The sequence below is a fragment of the Coregonus lavaretus genome (genome assembly GCF_964263955.1).
Source record: "Coregonus lavaretus genome assembly, chromosome: 19".
Lineage (NCBI taxonomy): Eukaryota > Metazoa > Chordata > Actinopteri > Salmoniformes > Salmonidae > Coregonus > Coregonus lavaretus.
The window spans coordinates 20,401,222-20,416,839 of record NC_140006.1 but is presented as its reverse complement, the minus strand read 5'-3'; the positions used below and the strand labels follow the sequence as shown (position 1 = coordinate 20,416,839).

Genomic DNA, 15,618 nt, shown 5'->3' with positions numbered 1-15,618 from the left:
AGATCGAGTTACACAGGTAAGAAATTTAGCCTATTCCTACTTGTCTTGTTATGCTGAAAACGGGAGGGTGAAAGGGCTATTCAACGCAATTCCATTGTCAAACAAATATTGAAATAAAAATAGATCATGACTGTTGTGATTTATGATGTGTCATAAACATTGAGGGTGCATGATATTCAGTTGTTCCAAAATATCCATGTAATTATCAAGCCCCGCCTCGTTGGGTTGGTCCTGAGGTGAGCCTGTTGCTATAAACAGCTCACCAGACAGACAGAAGGTGAGACGAGCTCTAGTGCTCCCAAAGGTATAATCAAGGTGACTTCATCGGGTACTTATACGATATTTTGACTGCAAGCGTTCTGCGCTTTGACACCTTTACCTTTTCCTCTGAGGCTTCAGCTCTTCTGACGACGTGCCTGTTTTTGCTTGGGCATCCGACAAACTTTGGATAGAAAACTCGCAGTAAAGGAGAAATAATAACAGACAACATGAAACTTGAAGTATTCTGTGGAAACCACCACTATGAGGTGAAATCTGTTGAGCTGTGCAGCGATGCCGAGAACAGCGTCCGCTCGCCTGTCTCCGGTGAGGAGGAGTTGGGTTCGGATGGGGACTGTGTAGCGCACAGCCCGCCACCTGTCACACCGGGCGCAGATGGCAAAGGCAAACCGTACACGCGGAGACCAAAACCTCCATACTCTTACATCGCACTGATTGCCATGGCTATCCGTGACTCAACGTCGGGGCGTCTGACTCTGGCGGAGATCAATGACTATCTGATGAAAAAGTTTCCCTTTTTCCGGGGCAACTACACCGGTTGGAGGAATTCGGTGCGCCACAACTTGTCACTGAACGACTGTTTTCTGAAGATCCTCCGGGACCCGTCTAGACCATGGGGAAAGGACAACTACTGGATGCTGAATCCTCACAGCGAGTACACCTTCGCTGACGGAGTGTTCCGACGCAGGAGAAAGCGAATAAACAAAAAGACAGGCAAAGAGCAAGACCTGTCTGACCATGCTACCGACGAGGACGCGCAACTCACCACAATACCCACACCACCAGCCAACAGTGCCAAGTTCTCCAGTTCCTTCGCCATAGACAGTATCCTCAGCAAACCGTTCAAGAGACAGGAATGGGCAGAGGATTCTCCCACCGTTGGTGCATTACCGTGGCCCAGTTACACTCAGCTGATGCCACACATTGTGAGAGGACCACCTGTCTCCTTACCACTTCACGCCCAGTCGATGTTCCATGTTGACTCATACGCTGCGCATGTCCTGAGGGCATATGGTGGTGGATTGTACTGAGATGGTAATCGAAAAGACAGTTTCGCAGCTCTGAAATTTACATAAAAGGGCTCATACATTTACCAGATCATCCCAGCAGTTGCAGCGCTGGCTACTCCAGGATCTGACGTTTACCACCCATTCAAAATAGACAGCATGCTGTCGTAATGAACTCGAGGGGTGTGGCAAATGGAATGAAAACACTGGGTTGGCATTTGTGTACTTTGACAGTTATTGTGTACCAACAAAATGCATTTTATTTCATTGCCTTATATTTCGACAAAATCACAGAGCATGGTATTTTTTATATAATCTGGAATTTTTTGTATGGAATCGACGCACCCTGTGGGGAGGAGTAGGCTTTATTTCGTTGCTTTGAGGTTCTATGGTAATTTCCCATTAAACAATAGCATTTTTGTGCTATACAGTGTACATACAGTTGATGATGTATAGATTATAGGCTATTTATGTTGTTGGTTTGTTGAAAATGTTGTTAGTGAATTTTCGAATCACTTGACCTTCAAATCATGCTGTTTAGGGTAACTTGGGGTTAAACAACCCCTCCTGTAATTCTCACAGAAACCACTTTATGTCACAAAAAAAAGTAAACACTTTCCCTGGATGCCAGTAGTCTTGCTCAACTAAAAATGTAATGTCTCATCAACTTTTTTAGTCACTCCAACAAAACGATTTTGAGTTTTATTTAATTCTGCCCGCTTATTTCCCTTCAAAATGTGTTTGCCTAAGGATAGCCAATATGCAAATATCTAAATATTACCAAAACTTTGCTTTTTTTCTGTCAGAAAATAGACATTTCCATTAAGGGGGTGTTTCCCTCCAAGTTACCCTACAATACTTGTGATCAAGTCGAGCAGTTTGTATATGTTTTATTTTTTTTAAACACAATACATATTTTTAATAAAGAGTAACTTTTACATTGAAATTGTGATGTGTTTTTATCTTTACATATATTTTGCATTGAATTCATATCGTATAGAATAGATTGTGAACAAACAAGATATCTGCGCTACAAGTTTTATTCAAGACAAACTGCAAAATGCCAATATATCATCACAAACACTGACAGGTGTATGGTGTAGGCCTGCAGGTGTCTGATCACTCATTACATTCCCCAATATCTAACCGCCTCTTGTAGCCTACTACTTATGCTACTGAATTAAAAATTGCCTTATCAACTTGGTGTAATATCCAACTCATTTCAAAACACTGCTTTACTATTACTACCAAGGTGACATATAGGCAGGCCTATTAGGCGCTTCTTATTCTCGCGCTTTCACGTTGAAATTGATTGGGACATGCACGTGCGGTGATGCGTAAAGATTCGTTGGCGAGAGCTGTCAGTCAAAACGTGTATGTCTATCATTGTGAGCACTCAAATAGTGGATGTGCTGAATGAAGCACGTTGATAATGTTGTAAATATTCTTAATATTCAATTTACAGTATAGGCTAGTATCGTCTCTCCTAGACTATATCTGTATTAAATAGCCTAACCAAAACCAAAGGGGATGAGAAAGGAAGTAATGGAGGAAGAGGCCAGACAAGGGAAAGAAAGAAAGAGGGCAGGATAAAGGTAAGAAGAAGGGACTGACGTGACGAAAAAGGTTGCGAAAAGGGAATGGTATATATCACATCTCACATTGATCAAATGAGAAGGCCTATAGGCCTAACACTAAATATAATCCAATAGCATTAGTTTTATGCATTCAAATGTTTCACATTTGTCACACACGTTATTCTAGATTTAAGATAACATTGTTACCTAAAGGTCCATTAGTAGCCTACTCTCTCAAGATGAATATATTGTAATCAATATTAACTGCAACTCTACAAATAGGCTATCACAGTAGGCCACTTCATATTTAGGCCTACTACTGCGTTACAATAATTGTTAATAACCATCGTTATTGGCAAAATTGCTTGGAATAATAATAATAAAGCCATAATGTTGTAATAGAAATGATGTGTATCACAATTAGTGTGGCATATATCTAATTATAAATTGGTCCCTGTATTGGGGCAGAAATACGGCATTTATTTTTCTGTGTCTGAGAAGCTCGCTGTGAGCGGATGCAGACATTCAGTATTTATATTTTCTGTCTGGAGCTACAAATAGCCGTCGCCTCAAGTCGAGACACATGAGCAGGGGAGAGATAATCACGAAATAGACTATACAAGTGGATTTCAGTCCACATTAAAAGCTAAAAAAAATAACAAAAAATAAAGACGTTATGACAGGATCTCTGGTTCTGTGTGTAATATTTTCAAAGCCTTCCAAGCATTCTTCTGTGGCTGAGAAAATAAAAGTCCTTTAAACCAGCTGTGCATCCTGAAGGCAGCGGGGTTATTAGTTTTGATGTTGCCGGAAATTCTGAGGAGATTATGTTCTTTACCTTTGTTTTTATAAGGGAAAATGATTTTATCTCGACATCCTTGTTTGGTTAAGAGTTTGAGCTTGTCGTTTATAATCGTTGCATCAAAGCCATTGGGTTAAAATACCTTACTGTTATTACACATTCAACGGGTACGTAAAATTGGTAAAACCACGTCTCTAAATAGCTTCAATTTCGTCATTAAATCTTTGACTTGATTGTTTTTGTGATTTTCCTTGTATTGCCTTATAGCAGCAAGTAATTAATGAAATGCAGAGTTGGGTGAATTTAAAAAAATCAATATATTTGTATTTTATACATGTCTCAGTTTCCCTCGATTATTTGTATTTAGTTTATCTCCTGAACTGACTTAATTTGAAATGAGACTTATCCTGATCAAGAATTGGGAGAGGCTACACTTGCAACGAGTTTTCGTTAGACCTTTTGTTTTCCAAAACATCATCGCCTTACAAGCATTATGCATGCATTACGCATGGCACAATGTTTCTGCTTTTACATTATAAGAAGTAAACAAATTTGTTTAGCTTCTGAATAATAATAAACTCAAAACGGCAGAGAACAATAACAACAAAATAACATCAGAATCATCATCATAAGCTACTATAAATATGATAAAATTGACATGTTTTTCTAAGACCTCATTTGGATCTGTGTAATTAATTCAGCTCTCGAGGGTATGATCCATGGTTCGAGGCGGTAAACTGACACTCGCGCGCTGTGTGTGGTATGCTGGCAGCGCCTGATGGAAAAATCATGTTTCCACTCGTGTCAAAGTACTATCCTGAACTGCCCCCAACAAATGAACACGACAACTATGGACTGTTATTTCTCCATTACCTCTGCTAGACAAAACCACAAGCTCTAAGAAGCGCTGACTATTCAGCATAATACCGTTATCTTTAGTTATCTAATCTCCATTGATTTTTTCCATCCTCAAGTACATCATAGGCTGTATACATCATGGCCTGTATATATAAATATACAGCACCAGTCAAACGTTTGGACACACCTACTCATTCAAGGGGTTTTCATTATTTTTACTATTTTCTACATTTTAGAATAATAGTGAAGACATCAAAACTATGAAATAACACATATAGAATCATGTCGTAACCAAAAAAGTGTTAAATAAATCAAAATATGTTTTAGATTTTAAACTCTTCAAAGTAGCCACCCTTTGCCTTGATGACAGCTTGCACAGCCTTGGCATTCGCTCAACCAGCTTCATGAGGAATGCTTTTCAAACAGTCTTGAAGGAGTTTCCACATATGCTGAGCACTTGTTAGCTGCTTTTCCTTCACTCCCAAACCATCTCAATTGGGGTGAGGTCGGATGATTGTGGAGGCCAGGTCATCTGATGCAGCACTCCATCATACTCCTTGGTCAAATAGCCCTTACACAGCCTGTAGGTGTGTTTTGGGTCATTGTCCTGTTGAAAATTAAATGATAGTCCCACTAAGCGCAAACCAAATGGGATGGCATATCACTGCAGAATGCTGTGGTAGCCATGCTGGTTAAGCGTCAGTTGTCAGAGCACCTTACCGATCACTGCACCTGTACACAGCCCATCTGAAATTAGCCCGCCCAACTACCTCATCCCTATATTGTTATTTATTTTGCTCATTTGTACCCCAGTATCTCTATTTGCACATCATCTCTTGCACATATATCATTCCAGTGTTAATACTAATTGTAATTATTTTGCACTATAGCCTATTTTATTGCCTTACCTCCATAACTTGCTAAATTTGCACACACTGTATATTATATGTATTTCTGTTGTATTTTTGACTTTGTTTCGTTTTACCCCATATGTAACTCTCTGTTGTTGTTTTTATCGCACTGCTTTGCTTTATCTTGGCCAGGTCGCAGTTGTAAATGAGAACTTGTTCTCAACTGGTTTACCTGGTTAAATAAAGGTGAAATAAAAAAATATATATAAAAAAAAGTGTGCCTTGAATTCTAAATCACAGACAGTGTCACCAGCAAAGAACCCCCACACCATCACACCTCCTCCTCCATGCTTCACGGTGGGAACCACACATGTGGAGATCATCCGTTCACCTACTCTGCATCTCCCAAAGACATGGCGGTTGGAACCAAAAATCTCAAATGAAGACTCATCAGACCAAAGGACAGATTTCCACCGGTCTAATGTCCAATGTCCAAAGTCTCTTCTTCTTATTGGTGTCCTTTTATTAGTGGTTTCTTTGCAGCAATTCGACCATGAAGGCCTGATTCACGCAGTCTCTTCTGAAAAGTTGATGTTGAGATGTGTCTGTTCCTTGAACTCTGTGAAGTATTTATTTGGGCTGCAATCTGAGGTGCAGTTAACTCTAATGAACTCATTCTCTGCAGCAGAGGTAAATCTGGGTCTTCCATTGCTGTGGCGGTCCTCATGAGAGCCAGTTTCATCAGAGCACTTGATGGTTTTTGCGACTCCACTTGAATAAACTTTTAAAGTTCTTGAAATGTTCCATATTGACTGACCTTCATGTCTTAAGGTAATGATGGACTGTCGTTTCTCTTTGCTTATTTGAGCTGTTCTTGCCATAATATGGACTTGGTCTTTTAGCAAATAGGGCTATCTTCTGTATACCACCCCTACCTTGTCACAACACAACTGATTGGCTCAAACGTATTAAGAAGGGGAGAAATTCCACAAATTAACTTTTAACAAGGCACACCTGTTAATTGAAATGCATTCCAGGTGACTACCTCGTGAAGCTGGTTGAGAGAATGCCAAGAGTGTGCAAAGCTGTCATCAAGGCAAATGGTGGCTACTTTGAAGAATCTCAAATAGAAAATAGATTTTGATTTGTTTAACACTTTTATGGTTACTACATGATTCCATATGTGTTATTTCATAGTTTTGATGTCTTCACTATTATTCTACAAAGTAGAAAACAGTAAAAAAAAAGAAAAACCCTTGAATGAGTAGGTGTGTCCAAACTTTTGACTGGTACTGTATAAATATACCTAAAACTAGAATTCTACTAAATAGAACAGGCCTACGTTGTGTTTATGTCTCACTCATATATAAGCAAGTGTCATGGTTAATTTGGAACCATTGCCTTCATCGTTTGGCGTGTTGCACTGTTGACTTGAGTGTCTAAATGAGTTTGATAAATGGTGTAATTGCGTGTATTAGAGTTGTGAGGAGTGGGTGGGAGGAGGTCTCTGTTAGTCTTCTACGCTGTGCTGTGATGTGTATGTGTGCCTCTTGCTAGAATTATGTTTGGACCGGGGCCAGATCTGGGAGGGGGTGGGTCTCGAGTTCCTGGCGATTTCTTGGAGGGATTTAGCCGGGATCTAGGGGGCAGAGAGAGATTTAAGAATTGATAGGTGGTCGAGTTTTGTTTGGCCGAGTGGATATGCGCAAGAAAGTCGAGGAGCTTTATGTTTCCCCTCTTAAAGGATCATTGCCAGCGATGGCCACAGTGAGACGGAGGAGGAGCAGCTGTCACACCGATACTCAGCTGGGGTTCCTGATTAGAACAGCAATAAACGCGCAGTGAATCGCCACTGGACACTAACCTCTCCAATTATCACATTTGGAAACATCTTTTTAGAACGTCTGAAGGAGTTATGCTGACTAATTGACTGAGGTATTGGGTGTAGGATACTGCTCTCATTAGACATTTCAGGTCAGTACAAAAAGAGTCGAGTAAAGCGTTGGTCATACTCTTGGTTATAGGCTACAGATACTCCTCTGTGTCCCATCTCTAATTTGGGCGCAAACATGACAACTGAGAACTCACAGCAACATCTGGAGTCGTCTCATCCTCTGAGATCCAGCCCAGCAGCCGGAGTAATGCACGCCACTCTGATGAGCGCACAGCCAGTGGCGGAGAGCTCACCAAACGGGTCAACCAAAGGGAAAAAGGGCAACTCTGGCTTGAGGCGTCCTGAGAAGCCGCCCTATTCATACATCGCCCTTATTGTAATGGCTATCCAAAGCTCCCCGACAAAGAGGCTTACTCTGGCTGAAATCTATCAGTTCCTTCAGGCCCGTTTCCCGTTCTTTAGGGGTTCTTACCAGGGATGGAAAAACTCTGTGAGGCACAACCTGTCTCTAAACGAATGCTTCATAAAACTGCCCAAGGGACTCGGCAGACCAGGCAAGGGACACTACTGGACCATAGACCCGGGCAGCGAGTTTATGTTCGAAGAGGGGTCCTTCCGTCGCAGACCTCGCGGATTCCGTAGGAAATGCCAAGCACTGAAACCCATGTATCGAATGATGAATGGCATCGGCTTTGGCACGTCGATACTGCCCCAAAACTTCGATTTCCAGAACCCCTCCGCGTCCTTGGCATGTCATAATGGTTACAACTTGGACGTGATGGGGAACACGGTGCCAGGGAGCTACGACGGGCTGGGTGGAGGGCATCATGTTCCTCACATGTCGCCAAGCCCCGGGTCCACCTACATGGCGGCCTGTCAAGTGTCCTCTAATGGAGAATACTGCCCAGACAACAGTAGTAGCCCTCTGCACTCCTCGCCGGCGGCGATGGCAGCAGGCACCTTGGACTGTCACTCTCCCTATGCCAGTGCCCCCTCACACTGGGCATCACCAGGTGTCTCCCCATACATCAAGCAGCAATCCCTGGCCTCAAACAGTCCCACATCCTCCGCCTTGCACTCGAGCATATCCCCTTACTCTCTGGAGCAAAGCTATCTCCATCACAACGGAAGAGACTCATCTGATATTTCAAGTAGGCCTGTTTACTTTCCTAATAGGCAAACACAATCTTTAATTGCATGGGCACACTATATGGCCAATTATAACATATGCAACCCATTAATAAATATTCTGCTCTGATGTAAAGTTTGCATTAAATAGTGCGTATTTATATCTACTATTTTATTTGGAAGTAGGCCTAGTCGAGATGGGCAGTTGCTGATTGCGAATCATAGGGAAGAGGACATTGGGACTAGTTAGGCAACACTGACATTGTTCTGCTTGTCCATTTATGAATAAAATACAATTGTAGAACTATGACAATATAACTAAAAACATAAATAATTAAGTAATTTTAATATTAAAGCAAATTCTACTGCCAAGATGAACATAATAATTCTCAAGGAAGTTAAAAAAAACTGTAGCCTAGATTTTATTTTCAAGGCTATAGGCCAGCTCAGCCATAGACCGAGTTACAAACACCGATATGTGGCATGACAATAATTTGTCAACACCTAATTATGTGTATAATAATACACAAAAATATACAAACTTCCTTTTGATTGTTTTGGGGGGGACTATCTGTTGTTCCATGTACTGAAGCTGTTATTCGATGCGTTTGTATGGGCTAATAGCAGTAAGGCCAAAAACTGTAGCCTAGATTTTATTTTCAAGGCTATAGGCCTAATTGAAAATGCGCCAAACACCAATATGTGGCATGACAATAATATGTCAACACCTAATTATGTGTATAATAATACACAAACATACATCAGTAATGTCAACACCCAATTATGTTTCCCTATCCATAAATATGGTTTATTCTGGGCATTGTGAAGATAGAACTGCCTGTGACCTTTGTGCGCAATGGTCTCCATAAGAAAACACATAAATGCTAACAATAATTTTACTGAATGAAATAGTTTAATTAGAAATACAACTGCTGTTTCGAAAATAATTCAACACTAAATAGAAAGCAAAGTATTAATGACAAATATCAAGGACACATTTCCAGGAGAACATTCAAAACATTTGGAAATTATAGCCTTATATTTACAAAATGGTCTATTATTTTCACATTGTAAAAGTGATGTAGCCTATATATATATATCTACAGTACCAGTCAAATTTTGGACACACCTACTCATTCAAGGGTTTTTCTTTATTTTTACTATTTTCTACATTGTAGAATAATAGTGAAGACATCAAAACTATGAAATAACACATACGGAATCATGTAGTAACCAAAAAAAGTGTTAAACAAATCAAAATATATTTTCTATTTGAGATTCTTCAAAGTAGCCACGCTTTGCCTTGATGACAGCTTTGCACACTCTTGGCATTCTCACAACCAGCTTCATGAGGAATGCTTTTCCAACAGTCTTGAAGGAGTTCCCACATATGCTGAGCACTTGTTGGCTGCTTTTCCTTCACTCTGCGGTCCAACTCATCCTAAACCATCTCAATTGGGTTGAGGTCGGGTAATTGTGGAGGCCAAGTAATCTGATGCAGCACTCCATCTTTCTCCTTCTTGGTCAAATAGCCCTTACACAGCCTGGAGGTGTGTTTTAGGTCATTGTCCTGTTGAAAAACAAATGATAGTCCCACTAAGTGCAAACCAGATGGGATGGCGTATCGCTGCAGAATGCTGTGGTAGCCATGCTGGTAAAGTGTGCCTTGAATTCTAAATAAATCACAGACAGTGTCACCAGCAATGCTCCCCCACACCATCACACCTCCTCCTCCATGCTTCACGGTGAGAACCATACATGCAGAGATCATCCGTTCACCTACTCTGCGTCTCACAAAGACACAGTGGTTGGAACCAAAAATCTCAAATGTGGACTCATAATGTCCTTTGCTCAAGCAAGTCTCTTCTTATTGGTGTCCTTTAGTAGTGGTTTCTTTGCAGCAATTCGACCATGAAGGCCTGATTCACACAGTCTTCTCTGAACAGTTGATGTTTACATGTGTCTGTTACTTGAACTCTGTGAAGCATTTATTTGGGCTGCAATCTGAGGTGCAGTTAACTCTAATGATCTTATCTTCTGCAGCAGAGGTAACTCTGGGTCTTCCCTTCCTGTGGCGGTCCTCATGAGAACCAGTTTTATCATAGCGCTTGATGGTTTTTGCGACTGCACTTGAAGAAACGTTCAAAGTTCTTGAAAGTTTCCGGATTGACTGACCTTCATGTCCTAAAGTAATGATGGAATGTCGTTTCTCTTTGCTTATTTGAGCTGTTCTTGCCATAATATGGACTTGGTCTTTTACCAAATAGGGCTATCTTCTGTATACCCCCCTACCTTGTCACAACACAACTGATTGGCTCAAATGCATTAAGAAGGAAATACATTCCACAAATTAACTTTTAAGAAGGCTCACCTGTTAATTGAAATGCATTCCAGGTGACTACCTCCTGAAGCTGGTTGAGAGAATGTGAAGAGTGTGCAAAGCTGTCATCAAGGCATAGGGTGGCTACTTTGAAGAATCTCAAATATAGAATATATTTTGATTTGTTTAACACTTTTTTGGTTATTACATGATTCCATATGTGCTATGTCATAGTTTTGATGTCTTCACTATTATTCTACAATGTAGAAAATAGTAAAAATAAAGAAAAACCCTTGAATGAGTATGTGTGTCCAAACCTTTGACTGGTACTCTATATGTTTCATGAATTCATTTGTATTTTGCATGTATGCTCTAAATGATCTGCATGCATTTGTTTTACGATAAATGTAGCCTACCATTTAAGAAAAATAATTGGAGTATATTCCATTTGGATAAATACAACGTCCATATATTGGCGCGTATAGGCCTACACACATGCGCCATGGAGTTCATACATTTTTTGTATTAGAACAAGTTGGTTTTGTATTTTAAAAGCTTTGTGTTTGACTGTCACGTCTCTTCCATCTGTTTGCAGTGGGATTATCTCGATACTCAAGCCATTCATCGCCAGTGTGTGACAGGAAAGATTTTGTTTTGAACTTTAACGGAATCTCTTCATTCCACCCGCCAACTGCCAGTGGATCGTACTACCACCAGCTACATCACCATCACCAGAGCGTCTGTCAGGATGTCAAGCCATGCATCTTGTAAAATCAACGCATTAAGACCACTGCCATCTTGGATGAGGATCACATCAACTATACAACTACTATATACAAGCCATAAACTTCCTTGTCATTTGTCCCAGATGCCAATACCTGTAAAAAAAAAAAAAAAAACGTTTAAGATTAAATGGGGGGATGTAGGCTATATACAAAATGTCAGTCACTCTGTGAGAACTTCCATGCCACGACACCTTCCCGGAGAAATGAAAAACTTTGGGACTGAGTGCACGACGTAAAAATGGAAAAACTGCATACATGTAGCCTATTGCCATCAAGGACGGCTCAGAAAAGCTCTTGGATATAGTTGAAACTCTGTCACCATGCCATGATGCATTCAGGAGTATGCAAATTGTGTCATTTCATTCATATTGTAGGCTAGTGTTTGAGTATAAGTGATCGACACGGATAAAATGCAATAAAACCACGTGAAATGTGTTTAATGAAAAATACATGCACATTCACCTTGATTTATCTTCACCTATTTGCACTTAAATCTAATCCCTTGAGTTTTCGAAAGATTTCGCTGCAGCAAGTCAATAAACTGTTTGGGTTCATTCTTATTCAAGGATAGGCTAAATGTTTATGCTATGCAGCATATCGCAAATCCTATAGGGATTTTATACAGCGTGAGAGACCTTTTGGGACTACAATCGCCCAAAATTGTGTTTGACCTCTTTATGACAAATTAGGTGTTTTATTATATTGTTTTTTGACATTATACACCGTAATATACTGTTATTAATACAGATGGATTGTTATTGTTATAGCCTACTATTTGAATTAAACGAATGCACTGTTGACAAATAAATGACAAATACATTTATGCATCTAATGTATTATATTCAGCATTTACAAATGCAATTATTACCAATTTGGGGTCAGGAATGACCCCCGTAGGAGCTTTTAAGATACACTTATGTTGGTGCTTTTAGGATGAATTTCCATTGTGATCGAATATCTAACATGCTCATACTAATATTAACATATTGTTACATATTTGTTACAGGATAAATTTGACAAATAATCATAAGGGCATTACATTTGAGATAACCCATTGGTTAAATCTGTGAAATATGGACTTTCAAAATGCTAGCTAGCATCCACTACAACCTTTTGAACATACTTAGGCCTACTATTCAACCAAGAATGTTTCTTCTCTAAATCCTGATTTTTAAAATCTGATTCTGAGAAATGACTCGTGTGTGAACATACATTTTTAGTATAATTATTTGTTAGATATCACCTGGCTTGACCTGGTTATACAATAATAAACGTGTACACATTTGGATGGAATTGAGCAGTGACGTGAGGTGAGGTCAGTGGCTGGGTAGGAACTGGCTGTTATTAAAGCCAGATTTACTCACAAATAAACTTTGATGAAGCAAAAATCACCATACAACAGATAACTCCAACAACCAGAGTGACATAAGCTATTAACCGAAATTGACAAGAACAACAAAATCCTCAAATGTAAATACTAATGTAGCCACGATACACAAGGATAGCCTCCGATGGTGGCATATTTCATATCATCCAACAAAATGACACACTGATCAACTCAGCTCAGCCATAGACCGAATTACAACTGATAGGTTGCACTAAAATACCAACATATGGACACATTTCATCCGAATAATTCGCAACGCAAACTCCATAGCCTTTCACAATGGATGTACAAATCTTCCCAAGCACAGCGTGCTGCGCGTGCAAACACACACCACATAATAATATTATTATGTGAAATATTATTACACACACCTACTGTATATAATAAATATGGTTCTAACAAAATCTCCATATCAATACTCGAAATGACTGAAAAATGCAGTTCAAAATGTAAAACATGTATCTCATCTAAATTAAATTCTACCTTAATAAATCAAATGCATCAAAGGGATATTGTCTATTCTCATATTCATTCAACAGTAGCCTAACCCACAAATTGCAAAGGAAAATGCATTTGGGCCTCTATTCGTCTGTTCTTCAGGGTGAACCCCTCTTCTCATCCTTGTAGGGCCAAGGATGACAAAATGATCAAACCTGTCTTTCATTTGAACACTGATATTGTCAAACATTTTGTAAAAAAATAATCTCATCGCTAATCATCTGTCTGCTTCAGGTTTCAGTGTCTGTCAGGCTGAGTGTGGTTCATTTGATCGGATATTTTTCTGTCCCTTCCTCTGATGAAGGTCAGGAAACGCCGATGTTGGTCTCCCTCTCTGAACTATACCAAGTTTTCCTTCAAAATCAAACTTGGAAAATTGTTTTAGGTGTTCATTGGTCAGGTTGTTTTTGCTTGCCAACTAGATTCGTTCAGTTTAAGGGATGCGAGCGCCAAATTATGTAAACACGCCCACATGTGCAGAGTCTACCCCAGGTTTACCCACACAATATGATGAGTCAATACTTATGTGCAAAATAGGAAATCGTCTCAATGCATAAATTAAGCTATAGGCAAAGCAGCGAGGCCTATGCTGACCCTATCCAAACAGTGACTGTATGGGAACGGCCTCGCTCGTTTTGATGCCGTTTTAGCCAATTTTGAAATGTTGAGTATAAAAACCACCATAATCAGATTTTTAATTAGACAATCACAGGGTAAGCAGTGCCTGCACTGCCTACCCTGCCTACCCTGACTGCATGTCACTGGAATTGAGGCATAGCTGTCTAGAGAGGAGAAAGAAAGAAAAATAGATATAAGGTGGAGAAACATACATGATTTTCCATTGTGAAATGAATTGTAGCTAAAAGGCATAAATTGTGTAGCCTGAAATCTGAATACCTGAAAACAATAGTGAAACTATACTCAAGTTTGGGTTTCAGGTGATTAGTCGTGCATACAAGTTGCTCACAAATCCATCTATTGCAATGATGTAACGATGCTGGCTGGGCTCCCTGCCTGTGCCATTAACCCTCCCGTTGTCCTAGGGTCAAAATGACCCGCCACTGTGTTGAACCAACTTTATTTAATTTTTATATTTTTTGGATCATTTGTGAGAAGGAGGCAGTGATACTTTCTTTAAAGTCTCACTGCCTCCTTCTCACAAATGATCCCAAAAATATAAAAATTAAATAAAGTTGGTTCAACACAGTGGCGGGTCATTTTGACCCTAGGACAACGGGAGGGTTAAACCCCTACAACTTATCCAGAATGCTGCAGCCCGTCTGGTGTTCAACCTTCCCAAGTTCTCTCATGTCACCCCGCTCCTCCGCACACTCCACTGGCTTCCAGTTGAAGCTCGCATCTACTACAAAACCATGGTGCTTGCCTACGGAGCTGTGAGGGGAACGGCACCTCCTTACCTTCAGGCTCTGATCAGACCCTACACCCAAACGAGGGCACTACCTTCATCCACCTCTGGCCTGCTAGCCCCCCTACCTCTATGGAAGCACAGTTCCCGCTCAGCCCAGTCAAAGTTATTCGCTGCTCTGGCACCCCAATCGTGGAACAAGCTCCCCCACGACGCCAGGACAGCGGAGTCACTGACCACCTTCCGGAGACACTTGAAAGCCTACCTCTTTAAGGAATACCTGAAATAGTATAATAGTAATCCTTCTACCCCACCCCCCCCCCCCACCACCTCCCCCCCACCCACCCCTCCCCCACCACAATAAAATAAAATATAAAAGGGAGTGGTTGTCCCACTGGCTATCTTAAATTGAATGCACCAATTTGTAAATCGCTCTGGATAAGAGCGTCTGCTAAATGACTTAAATGTAAAAATGCCTCCACCTAGTGGTAAAGAATTACCTGTACACCTACCATGGACAGAGAAATGGTGAGAAGGATATACACTACCGGTCAAAAATTTAAGAACACCTACTCATTCAAGGGTTTTTCTTTATTTAAACTATATTCTACATTGTATAATAATCGTGAAGACATCGAAACTATTAAATAACACATATAGAATCATATAGTAACCAAAAAAGTGTTAAACAAATCAAAATATATTTTATATTTGACATTCTTCAAATAGCCACCCTTTGCCTTGATGACAGACTCTTGGAATTCTCTCAATCAGCTTCAGTTGGAATGATTTTCCAACAGTCTTGAAGGAGTTCCCACATATGCTGAGCACCTCTTGGCTGCTTTTCCTTCACTCTGCTGTCCGAC

General features: G+C 40.2%; 2 protein-coding genes across 2 annotated transcripts; both read left to right on the top strand.

Annotated features, from left to right (window-relative positions):
• The first annotated feature begins 285 nt into the window (after positions 1-285).
• LOC311146618 (forkhead box protein Q1-like) lies at positions 286-2,223 on the top strand. The gene has a single exon (XM_084183148.1). It carries the CDS (start codon positions 489-491, stop codon positions 1,308-1,310), a length of 822 nt encoding a protein of 273 aa, XP_084039274.1. The 5' UTR covers positions 286-488; the 3' UTR covers positions 1,311-2,223.
• Positions 2,224-7,443: 5,220 nt separating this feature from the next.
• LOC311146483 (forkhead box protein F2-like) lies at positions 7,444-11,487 on the top strand (the record flags this gene model as incomplete). Its single annotated transcript, XM_084182990.1, has 2 exons — positions 7,444-8,419; positions 11,312-11,487. The coding sequence occupies 2 exons, from the start codon at positions 7,444-7,446 to the stop codon at positions 11,485-11,487; spliced, it is 1,152 nt and encodes a 383-aa protein (XP_084039116.1).
• Between the last annotated feature and the right edge of the window lie 4,131 nt (positions 11,488-15,618).